Source organism: Natator depressus, chromosome 27 (assembly GCF_965152275.1).
Source record: "Natator depressus isolate rNatDep1 chromosome 27, rNatDep2.hap1, whole genome shotgun sequence".
Classification (NCBI taxonomy): domain Eukaryota; kingdom Metazoa; phylum Chordata; order Testudines; family Cheloniidae; genus Natator; species Natator depressus.
In genome coordinates this window covers 14088022-14110931 of record NC_134260.1, presented here as the reverse complement: position 1 = coordinate 14110931, position 22910 = coordinate 14088022, and the positions used below count along the sequence as shown (strand labels likewise).

The window sequence follows — 22910 nt, the reverse complement described above, 5'->3', positions numbered from 1 at the left end:
TGAACAGGTTTCAGAGTGGTAGCCGTGTTAGTGTGTATCAGCAAAAACGACGAGCACATTGACTATCTCATAAGCAGCTTCCACTGGCAATTTCAGACCAATGGGGAATCACTGGCTTTTGGAATGGGGAGCATGCCATCACGGCAACACCTCCAGCACACAACAGCAGGGAGTGGACACCCACGACAAAGGGGACAGGACCAGGAGGAGGAACAAATGTTTGTCAGAACTCACCAGACAAAGGGAGAATGAAACAAGTGAATCTGGAAATTAGAGAAAACGTCGTCTGCCCACACAGAAACGAAAATCTATTGCACATCAGTGCTGAGGCAGTGCAGCCTAGCAGACAGAGCACTGGACTGGGACTCAGACAAGGACAACCAAGACCCCTCTTTAATGAAAAATGTCAGAATGGAAGAGATACACCACAAACTGCTTCCTGAATCCCAAGACGATCCCCATAAGTCACCCTCTTTTGCTATGCCACAAGTAGAGACAACCTGCCAAGAGTGGGGGAGCAGAGTGAGGGCGGCTGGCTTCAGCAGTGTTACTGAGCACACTCAGTCCGTGTGAGCATGCTCAGTAAAAGCCAAGCAGCAAATCGGGGGTGGGGTGGGGGGGTGGAGGGGTTGAACGTGACCCTGTATGCCCTCCTCATGCATGGCCTCTGGCAATAAGCATCTCCCAGAGGAAAAGGCGTCATTTCACATTATCTATCAGTGCTACCTCTGGAAGCGTCAGGCCAGTGGGCTGGGTTTGCAATTTGCTTCTGCACACTGCAAGTGATAGCTGGCTCCTGGCAATGTAAAACCAAAGCAGAGAATGAAACAGTGCCGCTAATCCTGGCCTGGTTTTCCTGCTGCTTCCTCACACCAATAGCTGTCCATCACCGGTATTATACTCACTATTCTCAATCCCTTAATAACATATTATTTTGTTGCTTCATCAGCACATGGGGTTTCAGCCCTGCCCTGCTCTGTCAAAACTGTCTGCTTACTGGTTAGTGTCCAGTGCTCAGTACAAATGCAAACACTGCCCTTAACCCATCACACACTCTGAAATACCCATCAGTTCCCCTGCTAAATTTGCCTGGACAATATTCTCTTGTGATTGCAAATGAGCTGAAATACAAATTCATACAGAAATACAAAGAAAATCTGGTCACCCACCGCCCAAAGGAACAGCATGCAATGTGGCCTGGGAACTAAAATCTAATGTATCAATTTAATATGCAGTACATCAATGGTTCTCAGACTTTTGTACTGGTGACCCCTTTCACACAGCAAGCCTCTGAGTGCGACCCCCCCTTATACATTCAAAACACTTTTTTATATATTTAACGCCATTATAAATGCTGGAGGCAAAGAGGGGTTTGGGGTGGAGGCTGACAGCTCGCGACCCCCACTGTAATAACCTCCCGACCCCCTGAGGGCTCCCGACCCCCTGTTTGAGAACTCCTGCAGTACATTCTCTAACAGGGGACTAGATTCTGCCTTAGCAGGGCAATGGACTGGCATTCTTAGACGTTTTTCAAACCCATTCTATGATCCTAGCCAACATCAATACACAGAAAGACATTACCAGTGGGAACAGTCTGTGGGCCTACAGGATTTTTGCCCTGCAGGGCTCAGAGAAGCTGCTTGGTCTGTACCTGTCCCATGGATAAAGGGCCTGATTGGAAGCCCTCCAATTGACTTCAGTGGGCTTGGGATCCATTCCAAAGGATTTGTTCCCACAGACCTCTCACATCAGCACCTTTTGCAAACAGATTTGTAAATATTTTCATTTAATTTAAGATGGATTCACAAACTGCTGGGTGGAGTCTGAATGTCTCTGGGTCGCCTGCGTAACAGTGTAAAGGTATGTTAAAACGTGGCCTTGAGCAATGAGCCTGTTTCCCTGAATCGCACCTCACCCTTTCTTTGGGAACAAAAAGGAAACATAAAGACACCCTGGGTGAGCTAAACAGTTTCTAGTGAAATGTGACAAAAGCATGAACACATCAAGGAGAAAAATGATGACTCTGTAAGTTGGCTCAGACTTTAAGGGTGATGAAAACCCTGCGGAATGTGAGAGAAAAAAGGACCTAGCAGTGGCAACGCCCCCTGTTGTGGGTATAAAAGTTGCTCAGAGTCAGGGAAGCTAGCAGCACTCTCCTTCTTTCACAACTGAGCTGGGTGACTCTCTTGGGCTTTAGATCCTCAGCCACCTTTCACCATGACCACCAGCGTCAGGCAATATTCCTCATCTACATCCCTAAAGGGGATAGGTGGGTTAGGTGGATTAGGAGGTGGCTCCTCACGGGTTTCCTCAGTGCATCTTGGAGGTCCCTACAGAGCCCCAAGTATCCATGGGGGATCGGGTGGCTTTTCTGTCTCCTCTTCTAGGTATGTCTCTGGAGTAGGAAGTAGCCTGGGTGGTGGCTATGGGGGGGGCTACAGTAGTAGCTTTGGAGGTGGCTATGGGGGTGGCCTTGGAGGTGGCTGTGGGATCGGCCTTGGTGGTGGCCTTGGGGGTGGCTTTGGGAGTGGCCTGGGAGGTGGCTTTGGAGGTGGTGATGGCATTCTCCCTGCGGGTGAGAAGGAAACAATGCAGAACCTGAACGACCGCCTGGCTACCTACCTGGACAAGGTGCGTGCTCTGGAGGAGGCCAATTCCGATCTGGAGATTAAGATCAAGGAGTGGTATAAGAAGCAGGGACCCGGTCCTGACCGTGACTACAGCCCATATTACAGGACAATTGAAGACCTGAGGAGCAAGGTATGACACTATTGTTAAAAAGGTCTGATGTGTCTTGTCTGAAACTCTTCATTAAACTGGCACAGGGGCACTGAATAATAATTCTGTAACTAAAAGCTGGCAATAAAAGGCAACCCAGTTGTCACCTGTGCCAGATATCAAGGAAAGGGATTTAGTAATTTATCAACTTCAATTTTTTAATTACATGCCTCCAGAAAGACCAAACGGTGTATTTCTTAGGATTTGACTCTATGAAACAGACATAAGAGGCAGTAAAGCAACAGCAGAGTCTTATCTACACTGGCCTGTGCTGATAATATGGTACAGCTTGAATACTCTATAAACAAACTAATCTATAGGTAACGCAAAGCAGGATAGACTTAGTATTATTGTATATGCACAGAATCAAAGAATTTGCAATCTCCTCTCAATTGCTTTAGCTCGTTAGTACTAAGCTGAGTGCAGAAGGTTAAAAAGGAAAAGGTGGAAGGACTGATAAATTCCACAGCCTTCTTCCAGGAATGATGAATGCAAGGCCTGACTTCTTCCATAATCTCAAAATCTCGAGCATTTGGAGCAATTTTTCTCCATTCTGATTTGGTTTCCTGGCTTCACATCTTGAGAGGAAAGGCCCAGAATTGATTTTTCCTCTCCTACTGTCATTATTGATCACTTACAAACTGTCATTAGTAAACATAATGGAATCGGAGGCAAGCAGAAGCAGAAAGCCTCAGCCATGCAGGGGCAGGAGCAAACTAGAAACATTATTCCCTGGGGATGGATTATCTGTATCTGAGTATGTATCACAAAAATCAGATATAATGAGCATCTGCTCACTACTCTTTGTTCAGCTTCTGCAACGATCCTCATCATAGGAGTGAGTTAGTGTGAATGAGCTCCATTACAGAATAAATGGACACAGGCTTTGCCATACAAGAGCACACTATGGGTCCACCCGTACTGCCTGTGGCAGTCACCAATACCTGATGTTTCCGAGGATGGCTAGGCTCCCCTCCCTCTCCAATATTCCTGCTATGACAATTGCACACAGCAGTACATGGGGGGGGAGGGGCGGGGAGGAGGGAAAGAAGGTTGGTTCTTTCTTGACCCATGTGGGATCAGCAAATGCCCTGAAGCATGAGACTGAGTGCCCTTATCAGGCCTTGCACATACTCAGATATTATCATGCTGCCTTTTGCAATTCGTCCTGAGGGATAAGCGGGAAAGTACAGGCAGACACTGCTCAGTCTAACTCAGCACTGTTGCATTTCTCCATGGTACAGCTCGGTAAATCCCTCTACAGGAAATTCAGTGCTGCTCCTGGCCCATCCCTAACATTTACCCCTGCTTGGATCCCACAATCAGCCAACAACATGAAGAGCTTTTGAGGCTTCTTTCCCACTTGCTCTTTTGCTCTCTTTCCCCCAGATCCTTGCTGCCACTGTTGACAATGCCAGCCTCCTCTTGCAGATCGACAATGCTAGGCTGACGGCTGATGACTTCCGAACCAAGTAAGTGATGCTCTCCCTGGGGGTCAGATCCGTATGGGGATCCTTTTGTGCATGTCAAGCTTCCTCATATGTGTCATGACTGGAAAAGAGGGAGAGTTCCTCTCTAAGAGGGAGCTTCCTATTCATTTCCAATGAGACAACTGACACAATGAGGAAAAATCACTGGCAAACAAGGCATTTAAAATAAATATGTATTTTGCAAAGCAAATAGGGACTAAAATCTTGGGAAATGTCTTTCTTCCAGTAGAACCTATCTTATTTTATTTAGTTTGCATGTAGGACTTGATCTAATTTATATATCACTCAGAACACATAGGCCTGGGGCAATGGTGCTACCAGTAATTTAATGGAGGTGAGTTACACATCTAAACAGAAGCACCCACCTCAGGGCTGGATATAGAATATACCCCAAAGCTGTCAAGTAAAGTTACTAGTCTTAGCAGAGACTTGAGCAACCAGCGCTGTTCCACTCATTGGACACTGCACCTCACTCACTGTGTCCCTCATGCACCCAACCACCCATGCAGCACAGAAAGTTATAAAAAATTGAAAGGATGACAGCAGCATGGGGACAAAAAAGGGGTGACAACTCCGTAGTAGCAGCCGTGTTAGTCTGTATCCACAAAAAGAACAGGAGAACTTGTGGCACCTTAGAGACTAAAAAATTTATTTGAGCATAAGCTTTTGTGGGCTACAGCCCACTTCATCCGATGCATGGAATGGAACGTATAACTCCGTAGTGATCACCTTTTTGTGCTTGAAGGTTTGAGACGGAGCAGGCCCTGCGCATGAGTGTTGAGGCTGACATCAACGGCCTGCGTAGAGTCCTGGACGAGCTGACCCTGGCCAGAGCTGACCTGGAGATGCAGATTGAAAACCTAAAGGAGGAGCTGGCTTATCTCAAGAAGAATCATGAAGAGGTGAGGACGAAACCAAGCACAAAGGAGGGGATTTATAAGTTGTAGCTAAGGTACAATGAAAATCAGGCCAATCAGCAGGGCTATTTCCAAGCATTAGGGTTGTTGGGAGGGCATTTGGGGATAAATAAGTGGGGAATAATTCATTCTGGACAGCAACATGTCCTCTGTAGGCCCCAGGTCAGACTCATGCACCACTTATCATTTCAGAAGCTTCCATTGGGGCCAAGCCAGGATCTACAGCAACCTGCTCCCCAGGCTGCGGATCCACCTGTTGTTTGGGATTTAGTCTCTGGACACAGGCAACTGAATCCCCAAATGGAGATTTCTTAGGAAATTATTTTTATTATTTTACTTGTTGTTGACAGTTAGGGTCACAGTTCCAAGGTGCTGAACAAACACACAGTAAGAGATGGTCTCTTGTCTAAAAAGCCACAAATTGGGAAAACCTCCTCAGATGCACTGCAGTGGGTCTGTATAGTAAGATGCAGATGAACATAGTGTGTCTCTCTTGTCACAGGAAATGAATGTACTACGGAGCCAGCTGGGTGGAGAGATCACTGTGGAGATGGACGCCGCTCCTGGGGTTGACCTGACCAAGATCCTGGCTGACATGAGAGAGCAGTATGAGAGCTTGGCAGAGAAGAACCGTAAAGAGGCCGAGCAGTGGTTCTTCACCAAGGTGCGCAATGCCTGAATGAAGAGAAGCACTTTCCTGACACTCATGGGTGGGGGCAGAGCTTTACACACATCATTCGTGCAGTAACTAGATTGTTTCCCCTTGTTGCAGACGGAAGAGCTGAACCGAGAAGTAGCCATGAACACGGAACAGTTGCAGAGCGGCAAGTCGGAGATCACGGATCTAAGACGCACCGTCCAGGGCCTGGAGATAGAGCTGCAGTCCCAGCTCAGCATGGTACATGCCACTGGCTTCCCAGGGAGACACACACAAGGGCAGGCACAGAGATGAGTGAGCCCCTCACTGAATTCTTTTCCCTCTACTCTCCATTCCCAGAAAGCTGCTCTGGAAGGCACCTTGGCAGAAACAGAAGGCCGCTATGGCGCCCAGTTGGCACAGCTCCAGGTCCTGATCACTAGCGTGGAGGAGCAGCTGGCTGAGCTCCGATGCGACATGGAGCGCCAGAATCATGAGTACAAGATTCTCGTGGATGTCAAGACGCGCCTGGAGCAAGAGATTGCCACGTACCGCCGCCTGCTGGAGGGCGAGGATACCCAGTACGTAAAGGGAGTCGATGAGTTAGAGTGCCATGGGGCAGAGCTAGCTAATAATGACATAGCTAAACAGCTGAATAATCTGTGTCCCTAGATGCTCATTTAAATAAATAATCCAGATTCCTAGGTAGTTGTGAAGAAGACCCATAAGTGATGGTTCAATGGTTTATCCCATAATGGTTTATCCCATTACCATCCTCAGTGAGAACCCTGTCCTGGGAGGTATTTATTGTCTGAATTATGGAGTGTAACGTAACATTTGGAGAGGCAGCATTGTCTAGTAGCTATGTGAAAACTCTAGCTTTCAGGGCTTTTGGGGTCTATTCCTGGCTTCTTCAGCGACTGCATGACCCTGGGAAAGTAGCTAATAACACTAATCAACCTCACAGGAGGGTTGAGAGGCTAATATAATGTGTCTAAATCCCTTCACACCCTGAAAATCCTTCCAAGATCAAATGTTCTGCTCAAACCTTTACTCTAGACAATTTCAAGGAGAGGACATTGGGGACCTGCAAGTCGACATAATAATGAAATTAATCAGACTTGTGTCAAAATAATTATTTCTCCCCATAAGAGGCCTGGACCTTTGTTATCTCACTGAGCCCTCTCCTCTGGGGTCTATATTTCTAATTTTCTTTCTTTTTTCTCCTATTGTAGCATTGCCTCCCAGTACGCTGCAGCAAAAGAAGGTAGGAATTTGTCTTATCTGAAGTAATGATCACACATTTCTGCATCACATCCTTAGCAAGCTTCTTTCCATAGGATCTCATTCATTCGTGGGTGCAAAACTGGAATGACCTGGAATGATTCCTTTGAAATATTGAAGATATTATTAAGAAAAGTATTTGTGTAAAATGGAAAATAGGATATGCATTTATGACACTCAATTCTGCAGATACACTAGCTAGGATAAAAATTCCAAAGGCTGATCAGATCCTCAGGACAGCTGATAGTTTCTTCTATCTCTTTCTCCCTTGTAGTGTCCACGACCACCCGACAAGTCCGTACAATTGTTGAGGAAGTCCAAGATGGAAAGGTGATTTCTTCCCGTGAGCAGGTCCATCATTCCCCCCGCTAAGACTACACACCACTCCACAGGCCCCAGTCCTGAGCACCTTGGATACATCAATAATCAGATTGTCACAGAAAAGGAAAGAAGACTCCAGTCCATGTGCTGTAGATGTAATACTGTCACCGAGGCTGTGGAGGACTGGGCTCCATTAGTGTGTTCCTTCCCTTTTCATTCTGCCTCTGTTTCCCTCACCCTTGTCTGAGTGCTATCCTGTGCTCTTCCCATAAATGTCAAATAAAACTTATCTTCTCATTCATGCAAACTAGAGTCTTGTCTTGGTTGTTCTAGGGGACTGACGACACAGGCTCTCTAGGGGGAGATTGGTGCTGTTTGCTAGAGCTTCCATCAGCATTCGTGGGCAGCTAGAAGAAGGAATTGTTCAGATGGTCATTACAAGGCACTGTATGCTAGATCACTGAGTGACTTGAATTAATACACCAGGACTAAATATTAAGGCAAAGAACTAGTGGCTTTATTGATCACATCCAACCTGGCTGAAATTCTGCAACTAAACTGTATAAACAGTGTCAGATATTCTGCCCTAAGTTGCATTGGTCTCAAAATTTGAAACCTGAGACAGACTTCTCAGGAACTGTCCCAATTTGGTTGTTTCAGAGTCCTGCTCAGGGACACAAGTGGCTGTTCCACAGAGGAAGGTAAGAGATGGGGCTTCATCAGCTCCCTGAGTCTGAGCCAAGGTGCATGGTGCACAGTGAAAGAAAATGACTCACAAACACCATCATAATAGCTCCCTTCCACCTGTCAGCCACACACCTCTCTACCGGCGCTGGCTGTTACACAGCTCACAACGCTCGGCGGTAAAATTAACTTGTGCTGCACATGTGTTAATGGTACCATTGGCTGACCTCGTCCTCGGTAATACAATTTCAGTTTCATTCAGTGCGACTTTCCTGGCAACTGTCCAGGTGTTTCCAAAGGGTCAGAAAAAGGCAGACCCCTCAGATAGCTGTCAGGGGGTGCGTGACCTGCTCAGGATAAGGTTATTACATGCTGTGTTTGGGGTTTGATCCTGTGTCCATTTGTCATTACCGGCCATTCCTGATGCAGCGGTACACTGATACACTCCATCTTGACTGGCAGGACCGATAGTTCCTGGAAGACAATTTCAGCTATCAGGGTACGTCTGCACCGCAATCAGGGGTGTAACTGCAGCACATGTAGACATACCTGAGATGCTTTAACTTAGCTAGCTCCAGCCTTCATAGCCATGAAGCCACAGCGGCACAGACTGCTGCGTGGGCTGCCACCCAAGTAATTACCCAGGGCCTCAGGCAGGCTTGTCCATCACAGCCATTGGTACGTCACTGCCTGAGCTAGCGAGGTTCAAGCTAGCTCAGGTGTGTCTGCATGTGCTGCAATTACACAACCTGATTGCAGCGTACGTCTACCCTCAGTCGTGGCTAGGTTCTGCCACCCTTCCTCCCTTTGAGTAGCACCTGGCTCCATATGCAGTGCTGTTGGACATCAACAGGATGATTCTGAGTAAGCTATTACTGAACATGTGCGAAGCTGGCAGAATCTGGTCCTCCTATTTTAAGCCCCTGTTTTTATGGACCTTGCCCTGATTTAACCTGGCTAAGTTCTGGTATAGCTAGAGAGAGCTCTGGTTCTCCCTGAAAAGGGGGAAAGGAGCCTTTCTGTTCTCTCTCTGGTTCAGAATCCCAGAACTTACTTGACCCATCATCATTCCACTCAGACTCTATTCAGGTACATTATAAACATGAGCCATGAGTGTAGGGTTATGATCAGCAAAATTACTCTGTAAGATTAGCATCCTGTTACTGAATGCATTTGTGCATTTATATAGCATCATTGATGTGCCTGGCATTTTACAGGAGGAAAACAAATGGACAAGATTCCTCTTCTAAAGCATAAAGAAAAGGAGGACTTGTGGCACCTTAGAGACTAACAAATTTATTTGAGCATAAGCTTTCGTGAGCTACAGCTCACTAAAGCATGTGTCTTTGGAGTGCTGTCTGCTCAGTTCTTCAACGGAAAGCAGGAAACTTGCCTTTGTATTTTTCTCTCGTAAATGCCAGGTACACCCACAATGCTATAAGACTTTTGTTGAAAGAACAAATCAAACAATTAAAGAACTAGAAGAAAGAATTAAAATTATTTCAAACATAACTCGAGAAGTTCAGGTTCAGATTCTCTGGTGTGTCTACTGGGCCATCAGTGAGATGGTTATGGGTTCCTCTTTCTCAGGCTGCTTGTACACTAGCCACAGCTGCAGCCCAGGTAATCATATTCCAAAAGTAACATGTGTGAGCTGGGGATATCCAGATGGGGGAACCATGGTCCCTGCCTGCCCTTACACAGCCCCTACACCTGTGCTGCAGGGGGATTAGCAAAGCATCCAGCCACACTGGCTCTGTTCTAACAGCAGACTCGCCTACTGCAGGATCATCCGTGCATGAAAGAGATAGGTTATAAACCACACATTGGTTTAATAATACAATTAACCCCATACCTCTACTAGGTTTCTGATGTTCTTTGGATTTGTGTTCCCTTAGCTAAAATACAGATGGGCGAATTACTATAAACTTCAGTGACAAGGTTAGCAGGATTGCTTCATATGTGATCCTTGCTCTCTGCAACTGCCAAGCAAATCAGGCCTTATGGTCATTTAGATCTTATACCATTCTGCATGGTTTACCTTTCTTTGTTGTCACTACATTCAGCTGGGATGATGCAGCAAGTTTCTGGTTCTTTTTCTCTTTTCATGTTTCTGGCATCAAGTGGGGGAGAGAATCTGGACCTCAAAATTACAGGCCTTGCCTCACATCTTGTGTTGTCATTTACACCTGGGCAAAGTGAATGTAAACTGCCACCACGTTGCAATGGTAGGATTTGACACTCACTTTGTACCCATGTTGTACCTGTGGATGTGAGTATCCATAGATGTCATAGATTTTACGGCCAGAAGGGATCTCTTGAAACATCAGGTTCACCTCCTCCTATGTCAGCTGATGCTTGTACAAAGCTGCTTCAGTAAATTATAAGCATATGAAAGCTTTTGTGCCATTATTTTCTCTGATATATCTAGAATTAGCTGTAATGTAATAGTAGGAAATATCCCAAACACACATCCCACCCCTATTCTCACTCATCAGTTCCATCCTCTTTCCTGTAAAGTGCTCCAGCCCGGGTGGGATGGAGCCAGAGTGGATAAAAATAAATGATTTTAAAAAAATAATTAAAAATTGGATTTTTTTATTTAAATTGGATTTTGTTGATAAAATGCTTTTTGAGGGAAAATCCTATCTAAAGATAGTTTTAATTAAGATACATTATAGCTCAAAGATATCTCATCATGGAATAGGGATTATGCATTCTAATTCTATAGTATGAGACAATATTATTCATGTAATGTTTAAGAAAAGTTTTGTAAATGAGTTCCAATAGTTCATGGATTAGGGACCCAATTTTATGGGGTTCCACAGGCTTCTGTATAGATTATTTAGGTTAATCTTTCTATCTACCCAATGGGACTCAGTGCTCAGTCTAGAAGATACCATCAGAGATGCTTAGTTTTGCAGTTCTCAAACTGTGGATTTGTGTCTCCAGAGGTAACATGTTTGTTAACAGCAAAAATGTTTTTAAATAAATAAATAATATATAGAGATGAGAAATAACAGACCGCAACTCTATTGTCCTTCTGCAAATTTGTGTACACAGAGTCAATCCCTTACCTCTCTCAAAAAGTGCAAAGTTTCAAAAAGTTCAATGAATAGAAGATTCTTGGGTGTGGAATAAATCTGGACGAGGAGAAGTCTGGAGATAAATGTGAGAAGCGAGGGACATATGCTTGTTTTGTTAAAATATTATATGTTTGCTGTTGAAGAGAAAAATCCAGAATACTTAATGTTGTTGTTTTAGTTAAATAAAACAATTTAAATGTCTGTCTGGTGATGTTCTCCTCCTAATACAGCATAGCAAGAAAATCCTCCAACTATTAATGATTAACCTGTTGAACTGGAGATAGTTCACCTCCCAATGACTTCATAAATATCTGCTTCAGTTACCTTTGGTAAATGAAATAACCAAACAATCATTCATTTTCTGATATAGCTGTAAAACTAATCTGAAAAGTTTTCAAAATAAATCACTCTTTAAAAATGTATAGTGTGTACCTTCTAAAAATGAAACCTACATCTATCTTTGAGTTGTGAAGAATATGTACTAAGGTTATAACAACCAACAAGAATGGACTTTTATGTAGAAAACCCATGATTAAACTGAGTCTTCCTGACTAGTGATTTAAATAAAATCCACCCTGGATGGAGCTGAGCAATCCAAGCCTGCTCAGAAATATACATCTGTTGCTTGTGGGACATAGGCTCTTTCCCCTTTCGTGGCAGTTGATCTAAAGAAAATAATTTCTAGCTTTGGGGAAGGGGATTGTTAGGGCCTGTCTAGGAAGACAGTAAAGTGGTTGACATGGTACAACACGTGAAGAAATATGCTTTTCTCCACACCCTGGAACATTATTAAATAGTGCCACTTAGATCTGTGCCTGAGGGTTTTCAGTCTGGTAGGGAGTTTAGTATTGAGAATGGAGACAACAGAACTTGACCTTATTCAGCCCTGCAATTTTATGAGCCCCTTGGCTCTTCACAGGCAGTTAGCATCTCTTCAGCAGTTGGGTTTACATTGGGTGTGTATATCACTCATAGGGTGTGCTCAGGACAGGGAGCCACAAGGGAAATTTCTTATAACATCTGATTAACTTGTTCATTAGATTAATGATACAGAACTGTGTTGTTCTGAGCATTATTCTTAATCCCCAATTCTTAAACCCAATAATCGGTCCCCAGGCCATTCAGGTAGTTCTTTACACTGAACTGTCCTCTTTCTTGGAGAGCTCCATAATTTCTAAATGCATCCGATGAAGTGAGCTGTAGCTCACGAAAGCTTATGCTCAAATAAATTGGTTAGTCTCTAAGGTGCCACAAGTCCTCCTTTTCTTTTTGCGAATACAGACTAATACGGCTGCTACTCTGAAACCTATAATTTCTAAAGTTCTTCCATCTAATAGCCATGCCCTGGCTTTTTAAAAATGACTTGGGGGATCGCAGTCTAGTTCTTAGTGGCAGATGTTGACATCACAAAATCAATGACTGCATCCAACACTAAGTGGGCCCCTTAATGGCTGCCTCAGCAGAGAGGCCAAGTATCGAATTGGCCAGGGGGCTGAAGTCCCCTCTCACCTCTACAGGAGATCTTCCGAGATGAGGTGAAGGTACATTGGCAGGGAGCGTTGTGGAGGAAGCCTGCACGTTTGCTGCCAATTGTGTCTGTTCTACGGATACAGAGAAGACTTGGGTTCAGTGCTGTCTGCCATGCATCTTTCACCAACACCATACTCACAAAATTAAAGACACATGTTACAGCAGGTGTTCTAACAACAATTTGTTGGCCTCAGAGTGCAACCACCAACTCTTGCTGGTGGCCACTCAGACAATTTTTCCTAAAATACTTAATGAACTTTAGGAAAAACAAATAAATATGCACATGTATATGTCCAAATCATAGTAATTTATTTAGGTAGGGGTTTTTTGCAGACTCAATAATAAAAATAACGTACAGTTGTCTCTATTCTTTACTGGAACTAAATAGAATAGAAACACAAATCAGGTGCTTTGCATGTTCTTATCTTTTGTTGTTTCTTTTGCTTTTTTGGCTGCATTTTTTAGACTTGCTAGCTAGTAAGTCTGCTTCTATGAAAAGTGATATTTGTATGTTTGTTAATATCACTTTTCATAGCAGCAGACTTGTTAGCTAGCATAGAGGCAGTGAAAAGTGATATTAACAAATATACAAATATCACTTTTCACAGCAGACCTACTCAGCCTTGGCAAGTCGGGGAACAAATTAAGAGTTGGATGGGGAGGTGGATAGGGAGGCAGCCGGGGTGATGAGTGGTGTGGTAAGACTGGGGATGGAGTGGTGCAGCCGAGGGCTGGAGCCCACTGCTGAGTAGCCAAAGCCCGGAGCCCAAAGCCTCGTGGTCAGAGCCCGTGGCAAAAGCCTGCTGCCACACGGCCGGAGCCTGCCACTTGTCACACGAGGGCTGAAGCCAGAAGCCTGAGCCCCACTACCTTGGGAAGGTGGGGAACTCACACCGGCTGTCTGCTCCCCCGGTGTTTGTGGCTCCAAAAGGGGGCAAGGCCCAACCCCTTCTGGCAGCCCCAGAGGAGGGGCCACTTCTTTGCCCCCCCAACCCCCAAATCACAACCCAGGAGGCTGTGGCTGCAAGAAAAGCCTCTGGTGGCCATGGTGGCCGCTTTTGAGAAATGCTGTGTTAAAGGTTTTATTTAAGGTTCTTCCTTAAAACAACAACTATCACAACAGCTTTACTAAGCACACAGTAATTACTGGGAATGGTAGTACCCTGTAACACCAAAGAAAGAAAGAAAGAAAGAAAGAAAGAAAGATTTACTTCACAGAAATGCACTGGAGGAGTCTGAATAGCTCTGTCTCACACTCAACAGTGTAAAACAATGTAAAAATGTAGCCTGGAGCAATGAGCCTCCCACTTTGAATCAGACCTGACTATACATTTGGAAACAAGAGGAAACATAAAATCACTCCTCGTGAGGTAAAGTGTTTCTAGTGGAATGTGACAAAAGCATGAACAGATCAAGGAGAAAAATGGTGATTCGGGAAGTTGGCTCAGACTTCAAGGGTGATGAAAACCCTGCGGAATGTGAGAGAAAAAAGGACCTAGCAGTGGCAACGCCCCTGTTGTGGGTATAAAAGTTGCTTGGAGTCAGGGAAGCTAGCAGCACTCTCCTTCTTTCACAACTGAGCTGGGTGACTCTTGGGCGTTAGATCCTCAACCACCTTTCACCATGACCACCAGCGTCAGGCAATATTCCTCATCTACATCCCTAAAGGGGATAGGTGGGTTAGGTGGATTAGGAGGTGGCTCCTCACGGGTTTCCTCAGTGCATCTTGGAGGTCCCTACAGAGCCCCAAGTATCCATGGGGGATCGGGTGGCTTTTCTGTCTCCTCTTCTAGGTATGTCTCTGGAGTAGGAAGTAGCCTGGGTGGTGGCTATGGGGGGGGCTACAGTAGTAGCTTTGGAGGTGGCTATGGGGGTAGCCTGGGAGGTGGCCTTGCAGGTGGCCTTGGAGGTGGCCTTGGTGGTGGCTTTGGTGGTGGCCTTGCAGGTGGCCTTGGTGGTGGCCTTGGGGGTGGCTTTGGGAGTGGCCTGGGAGGTGGCTTTGGAGGTGGTGATGGCATTCTCCCTGCGGGTGAGAAGGAAACAATGCAGAACCTGAATGACCGCCTGGCTACCTACCTGGACAAGGTGCGTGCTCTGGAGGAGGCCAATACCGATCTGGAGATTAAGATCAAGGAGTGGTATAAGAAGCAGGGACCCGGTCCTGACCGTGACTACAGCCCATATTACAGGACAATTGAAGACTTGAGGAGCAAGGTATGACACTATTGTTAAAAAAAGTCTGATGTCTCGTCTGATTTTCTTTATTACAGATTGTCTTGTATCTAAAATCTGAATACAGAGGGATTAACTGATTACAGGCAACAGGTATAATAAGGGCTTCATAGAAATCCTGTGCCCAGACACAAATGAAGGAGATTTAGCAATTTAGGCCTTGTCTACACTGGCACTTTACAGCGCTGCAACTTTCTCACTCAGGGGTGTGAAAAAAACCCCTCCCTGAGCGCTGCAAGTTTCAGTGCTGTGAAGTGCCAGTGTAGACAGTGCACAGCGCCGGGAGCTGCGCCCCTCGTGGAGGTGGGTTTTTATAGCAGTGGGAGAGCTCTCTCCCAGTGCTGGTTCCGCAGCAGCACTTCGACGAAGACATGCCCTTACACTCACCCGTGATTTAATGATATTCCTTCAGAAGGAGCAGAACTGCATTTCCTATCAAATGGTTTCTAATAGGGAAACAGACTTCGGGGCAGGAAAGTAGCAGCAGAAGCCTACTGGTTCATGTTCATTAGCTGTTATGTCTTGGGTGCTGCAGCAACATTAGAAGGCAGCGGGCTGCAGCAGCAATAATGCTGGTAGGATTGTACACAAATGGCTAAGTACCGGATATTACTTATGCTCCAGGTATGTGCTTCTTCTGCCAGATGTTTAGCTCATCGGAAGGCTGTGAGCTCTCAGGGCAGGGACGTGTTATCTGTTTGGCACCGTTCACCTATTGCAGAACACTTTGTGAACATACAGATGCTAAGATGGGCATAATGATTATAATAATCACTTCTAGCCTGTTACTAGGCTGAATTTAGCGGTTAAAAAAGAGACCAAATCAGATGATAACAAGAATGTGGGACCTTTGCAATTCCGGAATGGCTGACACAAGATCTAACATTTTCCATATGCTCAAAACTAGGAGGATTCAGAATAATTTCGGCCTGATTTTGATCTCTTACACCAGTGTAGGTCAGGAGTAACTTGACTCAAGTCAGTGAGAGCAGAACCAGTCCTGGCGTCTTCATTCTAATTCATTTTTGTGTCTCAGTATTTGCACAGTAAGGCTTCATGAAAAGGCCCGAGGGATGCCCTCGCTGCAGCACCAACGTTCACGCCACTCACTGGTCACATGTGTTGTTTGCTTTCATTTTATTTTACATTCCTTTCAGTAGGCTAGATTGTGACATCCTGACTCAGTCAAAGCTCATTGAACACAGAGTCACTGGGAGTCATTGGGAGTGTCTCCTGAGCAAGGATGCAGTAAATGAAACATTTGTCTCGCTGTCACCATCTTCTCCTTACAAAGCATCAGCAGTGAATGTCAGCAAAGTATCGGGGTGCAGAAACTGAGACTCTCAATGAGGCAGCTGAATCAGACTTCGAGCTAATAATACTCCCATGCTATTTTCTTTTCTTCATTTTGGCTCCACTTTACTAGCCTTACTTAGAATCCCAGGTTTGGTTTTCCTCTCCCTGGAGCGTCGGGATAAGTTATTAAAGGGCACTCAGGCACAGTGAGATTTTCTGCTCAGAGAATTCCCCTCCACTTCTGCCCCTTCCTCATGCACGAGAGTGTGACTGACAGCAATGAAAGTCCTAGAGCAAGAGAATCAATTATTATTATTACTTATTATTTGTATTCTTGTTGTGCCTAGGAGCCTTAGCCACAGAGAGTCAAACCCATGCCGAACCTGAAAACTGTTTCAGAGAGGTTTTTTAAATGAACCAGAACTGAAAACCTCTCTGTTGCATTGAACCCGAACGGAATCCCAAACCCCCCGAACGAGTAACTGCTTCAGAATAACAGGTTCAGAAACCAGGTGCTGAGAGATGGTCTTTTGGGGGTGCTGAGGAAGGGTCTCTCTCTGTTCCCACCCTAGAGAGAGAAAGACAGGGACCACACTTCCCAGGAAGCCATTGGAGGAGATGACACGAGAGGAGTAAGTGGAAGGAAACTACAACTCCCAGAACACCTCCCTCCCCTCTCCGTCTCCTTCTGCTTATTGCTGAGTGCAAGTTCCTTCCTGCTACAGAAGTCAGCGTAGAAAGAGCATTTTCTGGACTGAATTTCATTTTGTCACCTCAGTGATCAAATATGATGGACAGAGTTCTGGAGAATGTTGTACTAGTGCATGCAAATAATTTGTTAAATATTTCTTTCACTGTAAAATATTTTAATCATTGTTCTCTTTTGCTAGGAGTTACAGAGCAAGCATAAGAGTGTGTGACATTAATCTGCAGGAAATGTATTTGAACTGGTTCAACCACGTTCAAGTGGTTGAATTGGTTACTGATCCATCATTCGAAGTTAGTGTCTGAACCGAACAGTTACAAAGTATTGATGAACCTGAACTGAAACTGAACCCAAATTTTTCATGGTTCGACTCCCTGCTCAGCCATTGACCATGACCCCATTGTACATAGGCGCTGTACAAACAGAACGTAAAGAGAGTTCCTGCCCCAGAGAGCATACAATCTAAATATAAGACAAGCGATAACAGGTGGATACAGACAGACCAATGGGGGATTACAAGGAAACAATGAGAATATAGGTTGGCATGACATGCAGTGGTCTCGGCACACCAACAGCCTAACCATTTGCTACAGGCTTTATCATATTAGATCTGACCAGTGGTCAATCGAGTCTCATATGCTGCTTCCTGTATGACCAATACCTGATGATTCAGAGGAAGGCAAGCCTGCCCCCTCCATAATACACACAACGCTGTAGGTGGGGGGAAAATCTTTCCTGACCTCTGTAAGTTACTGTCATATCTCATGAAGCATGAGATCTGAGCAACCTTACCTTAGCATGTAGCTGCAAACATTAGTCTTTAAATTATCCAGCTCTTTTTAAAATCCAGCTAAAATATTTGAAGTTGGAGAAACTATGGGATGACAGGTTTCAGAGTAGCATCTGTGTTAGTCTGTATCTGCAAGAAGAAAAGGAGGACTTGTGGCACCTTAGAGACTAACACATTTATTTGAGCATAAGCTTTCGTGAGCTACAGCTCACTTCATCGGATGCATCCGATGAAGTGAGCTGTAGCTCACGAAAGCTTATGCTCAAATAAATTTGTTAGTCTCTAAGGTGCCACAAATCCTCCTTTTCTTTATATGGGATGAGATAATGCTTGCTCTCTACCTTTCTTTCAAGTGAGCACTTCTCAGTTCCCAAAATGAATATTCAATCTTATAGGCAGGCAGATGATACAGAGATATGTACAAAATAAGTATCTAGAGAGACAGATATAGGAAGCCTGATTCTCATTTACACTAAGCTCATTTTATACCATGCTGGCCATGTAAAGAGGCCTTAAAGTGGGTGTAAATTATATTTGCACACACTTTGGGGCCTGTTTACATGACTAGAGCAGTGCAAAGGGCCCTTAGTACAAATAAGAATTTGGTCCATACCAGCTTGTCTCATATCTCCACAGTTATGCAGATTCTACCATATAGGAGTGGAAAGTCAGTGCTGCTCCTGGCCCTTCTCCTAAACATTAATTTCTCTTTGCATCCCTCAATTAATCAGCAATATGCAATTTTTGAAACTTCTTTTCCACTCCCTCTTATCCCCTCTTTTCTTTTCCCCAGATCCTTGCTGCCACTATCGACAATGCCAACATTGTCTTACAGATTGACAATGCCAGGCTGGCAGCCGATGACTTCAGAACCAAGTAAGTCCAGGGCTCCTTGGAGCTCTGATGAGAAGGGAAATGTGTAAAAAAGCCATTCTGCTTGAGGATCTCTGTTGTTTATTGCATTTGAAGATGCTTCCCATGTTCCTATGTTATGTGATGACTGGAAAAGGGAACGGGGGAGCCTTTGTCAAGGGTGACCTTCATTTTAGCTTCCATGAATTTGGAAGAAACCTTGGAAACACTGAAGAAAACTCTGTTAGCAAAAATGCCATTCAAAAATATATGAAACTTGGGGAAGAAAAGGGAGTGACAAATCGGTATCAGCTGGATGTGCCTGAGTTTTTGACCTTTTTTAACACTTGAAGGTTTGAGACAGAGCTGGCCCTGCGCATGAGTGTTGAGGCTGACATCAACGGCCTGCGTAGAGTCCTGGATGAGTTGACCCTGGCCAGAGCTGACCTGGAGATGCAGATTGAAAACCTGAAGGAGGAGCTGGCTTACCTCAAGAAAAACCATGAGGAGGTGAGGACGAAACAAGGCACAAAAGAGGGACCTATACATTGTAGCTAATGCACAATGGAATCCACACAGGCCAATCAGTAGGAACAGTTCTGAGATTTGCAGTTGTTGGGAAGGGATATGGGCAGGTATATGGGCAGGTAAAGAATAATAGACTCTGAACATATGTTCTGTAGGTACAAGGTAAATTACATCCACTGCTTACGATTCAGGTAGTTTCTACTGGAACCAAGTCATTGGCTATAGGAACAGAACCTTAAGTTGGTTGCTAGGTTGCAAAGCCACCTGATGCTTGGGATTTTATTAGCCAAACAGAAACAATTGAAACCCCCACAGGATTTTTGTTAGGTCTCTATGCAGGGTGCAAGTGGGAAAACCTCCTCAGATGCACTGCAGTGGGTCTGTATAGTTAAGATGCAGATGAACATAGCGTGTCTCTCTTGTCACAGGAAATGAATGTACTACGGAGCCAGCTGGGTGGAGAGATCACTGTGGAGATGGACGCCGCTCCTGGGGTTGACCTGACCAAGATCCTGGCTGACATGAGAGAGCAGTATGAGAGCTTGGCAGAGAAGAACCGTAAAGAGGCCGAGCAGTGGTTCTTCACCAAGGTGCGCAATGCCTGAATGAAGAGAAGCACTTTCCTGACACTCATGGGTGGGGGCAGAGCTTTACACACATCATTCGTGCAGTAACTAGATTGTTTCCCCTTGTTGCAGACGGAAGAGCTGAACCGAGAAGTAGCCATGAACACGGAACAGTTGCAGAGCGGCAAGTCGGAGATCACGGAACTAAGACGCACCGTCCAGGGCCTGGAGATAGAGCTGCAGTCCCAGCTCAGCATGGTACGTGCCACTGGCTTCCCAGGGAGACACACACAAGGGCAGGCACAGAGATGAGTGAGCCCCTCACTGAATTCTTTTCCCTCTACTCTCCATTCCCAGAAAGCTGCTCTGGAAGGCACCTTGGCAGAAACAGAAGGCCGCTATGGCGCCCAGTTGGCACAGCTCCAGGTCCTGATCACTAGCGTGGAGGAGCAGCTGGCTGAGCTCCGATGCGACATGGAGCGCCAGAATCATGAGTACAAGATTCTCGTGGACGTCAAGACGCGCCTGGAGCAAGAGATTGCCACGTATCGCCGCCTGCTGGAGGGCGAGGATACCCAGTACGTAAAGGGAGTCGATGAGTTAGAGTGCCATGGGGCAGAGCTGGCTAATAATGACACAGCTAAACAGCTGAATAACCTGTATTCCTAAAGGCTCATTTTGAAATAAATAGTCAAGATCCATCAATATGAAGGCCAAATGATGGCTCAATGGCTTATCCCACGTTACCATCCTCAGTGAGAACCCTGTTCTGGGAGGTATTCATTCTCTGAACTATGGAGTGCTCCCTTTGCAGTACTGTGGTTAGAGCATGGGACTGGGAATTAGAAGAACTGGTTTTTTTCTGGGCTCTGGTGCTAACTCATTGAGCAAGCTTAATAGTTAATTGAGTTCTCTAGCCCTTAGCTTTCCCATCTGTAAAAGGGTGTAAATAACATTATTGTTGTGCCTCATAGGAGGGCTGAGAGAGTTATTTGACAGATCTATAAAGTGATGTGAGATGCTTTGATCTTTTTGAAAGGGTTTCCTCCTAGGGTTATAATACTGGACAATTTCAGGGAGACTCAGGCTGTTGCAGAAAGTGAAAAGCAAGGTCAAGTCAGAACGAATATTGCCAGGTGTCATTCTAAATAATTAATTCACATTTTTGGGGTCTACAATTTTTTATCATCAGTGACCTCGCTGCCTCTCCTCCACCACTGAATACAGACCGTGGGATCCCGAAGACGTGTTCATGTTTCTAATTTGCCCTTATTATTTTTCCCCTTGTAGCATTGCTTCCCAGTACTCGGCAGCTCTGTCCTCGCAGTCTGGGAGAGATGGTAAGGATGTACCTTGTCTGAAGTGTAACTCATTCACATCTGTAACAGGCGGCTTTGCAGAGTACAAGCTAATCAGTTAACAAATTGTACAATCTGATTACTAACAAAGTATTTAGTCTGTGGAGAATGGGTGAAGGGGACAGGAACAGAAAATCCCCAAATGACCATTGCCCTTAGAAGCAGAAAAGACATGGGGTAAAGGGACCGTCTAACTGAGTTGTCAGGTAGAGCTGTATGAAACCCATTGCTTTGGGTTCATGAAGAAAAGGGAGGTTGGCTCGGGAGCAGCAGATAATGTTTACATGAATTCAATCTTGTCCTGAATTATTTTGAATTCCGTGTTTGGAGAAATCTGAAAAATCAAATACCTAAACCTTCAAATGGTCACCTAATTTTGATTAGTTGGGATCAAGTGTGAAAATCCATCATTGGAATCTGGAGATGGAGGTACTGACTCAAATATGAGATCAAAATTATATCATATCATAGAATATCAGGGTTGGAAGGGACCTCAGGAGGTCATCTAGTCCAACCCTCTGCTCAAAGCAGGACCAAGCCCCAATTTCTGCCCCAGATCCCCAAATGGCCCCCTCAAGGATTGAACTCACAACCCTGGGTTTAGCAGGCCAATGCTCAAACCGCTGAGAATAACTCAATCTTCACTTGAAAGGTCTGCAAATCATGGTGAACTTTTCTATGAATCCAGGTTGAGATTTTGCTTTCTCTTTACTTGTTTAGGTGATTGATACAAGTTAACTGCTGGAATCACATTTTTTCCTTTCTCCTCTCAGCCAATGAAGGATTGTTTGAAACAGTATATTCAAGATGCCTAGGGAACATACATAATATCTTCTCTATGCTCCAAATAACTGTTTTTCTCTCTTCTTCTTTGAAGTAATCTCATCCAGTCGTCAAGTCCGCACGATTGTTGAGGAGGTCCAAGATGGAAAGGTGGTCTCTTCCCGTGAGCAGGTTCAGCTTTCCACCCGCTAATGGTACAGAGCACTCTATGGATCCCGGTCCCAAGGCTGGAGCTGCTCAGAAACAATAAAGAAAGAGATTCACAGAATGATCCAGTTGCTTTATGTGACTGGGCCGTGGGGAATACTCAGCTCAGTTTGTGCATTCTTTCCCTTCTCAGTGTCTTGCATTCTCCTTCACCTGTCTTTGAGTGCCGCACTGAACTCTGCAAATGTCTAATAAACCTTTTCTTCTCATTCATGCAAAATGGAATCTTGTCTCTGTCATTCTAAAGGCCTGAGGCAGGGGCTCTCTCAAACCCTTGGTGGGATGTACCATGATAGCCAAGAGTCACCCATGGGCAGCCAGAAGATGGAGTTGTTCTGAGGTTGAAGGAAGGAAGACAGCAAGAGGGATAGGTTTCCCAAATGCAGCATAAAGAACCTTGGGGAATGTTTTGTCACTTAGCGAATTGCTAGGAAATACCTGGGAATGGCTGAGTGAAGAACTTTATAGGATTTATTGATGGTGGAGGTGACATTTGGGGGGTTGTGTTTGAGATTGAACAAAATGTAACAGTTTGCAGGAGTGCTTATTAAAGCTAACAATACTAGGCTCAATTCTGTAACCCTCAGTCACACTGAGAAGCACATACAAAGTTGTATCATTGACTTCAGTAGGACTAGTACTTTCATAAGTATTACTCAGAGCGAGTTAGGACTGCAGCATTGAGCCTATTGCAATTTAACTGACCAATCTAGGCATTAAAATATCTGCACAAAGGACTCTGTTCATGAGAGATGGAGGTTTTACTTTTATGAAATGTTCAATTTGAGGAGCTTCCAGTTTCATGACTTGCATAGAGACGTTATTTGGATATATTTATCAGAAGAGGAGGGAATCGCTCCAAATC

General features: G+C 44.9%; 2 protein-coding genes across 5 annotated transcripts; both read left to right on the top strand.

The window, feature by feature from the left end:
* The first annotated feature begins 2217 nt into the window (after positions 1 to 2217).
* LOC141978649 (keratin, type I cytoskeletal 14-like) lies at positions 2218 to 7545 on the top strand. 3 transcript variants are annotated; one of them, XM_074940935.1, is made up of 8 exons: positions 2218 to 2760; positions 4168 to 4250; positions 5014 to 5170; positions 5688 to 5849; positions 5958 to 6083; positions 6183 to 6403; positions 7058 to 7076; positions 7347 to 7545. In XM_074940935.1, exons 1-8 carry the CDS (start codon positions 2218 to 2220, stop codon positions 7476 to 7478), a joined length of 1443 nt encoding a protein of 480 aa, XP_074797036.1. In that variant the 3' UTR covers positions 7479 to 7545. The 3 variants fall into 3 exon arrangements, with proteins under 3 accessions (XP_074797036.1, XP_074797037.1, XP_074797038.1); XM_074940936.1 differs by having other exon boundaries at positions 7058 to 7089; positions 7381 to 7545; XM_074940937.1 differs by lacking the exon at positions 7058 to 7076 and having other exon boundaries at positions 7334 to 7545.
* A 6805-nt stretch (positions 7546 to 14350) lies between these two features.
* On the top strand, positions 14351 to 22118 carry LOC141978504 (keratin, type I cytoskeletal 14-like). 2 transcript variants are annotated; one of them, XM_074940657.1, is made up of 9 exons: positions 14351 to 14660; positions 14721 to 14941; positions 18545 to 18627; positions 18957 to 19113; positions 19560 to 19721; positions 19830 to 19955; positions 20055 to 20275; positions 20988 to 21037; positions 21933 to 22118. In XM_074940657.1, the coding sequence occupies exons 1-9, from the start codon at positions 14351 to 14353 to the stop codon at positions 22028 to 22030; spliced, it is 1428 nt and encodes a 475-aa protein (XP_074796758.1). In that variant the 3' UTR covers positions 22031 to 22118. The 2 variants fall into 2 exon arrangements, with proteins under 2 accessions (XP_074796758.1, XP_074796757.1); XM_074940656.1 differs by having other exon boundaries at positions 14351 to 14941.
* The last annotated feature ends 792 nt before the right edge of the window (positions 22119 to 22910 follow it).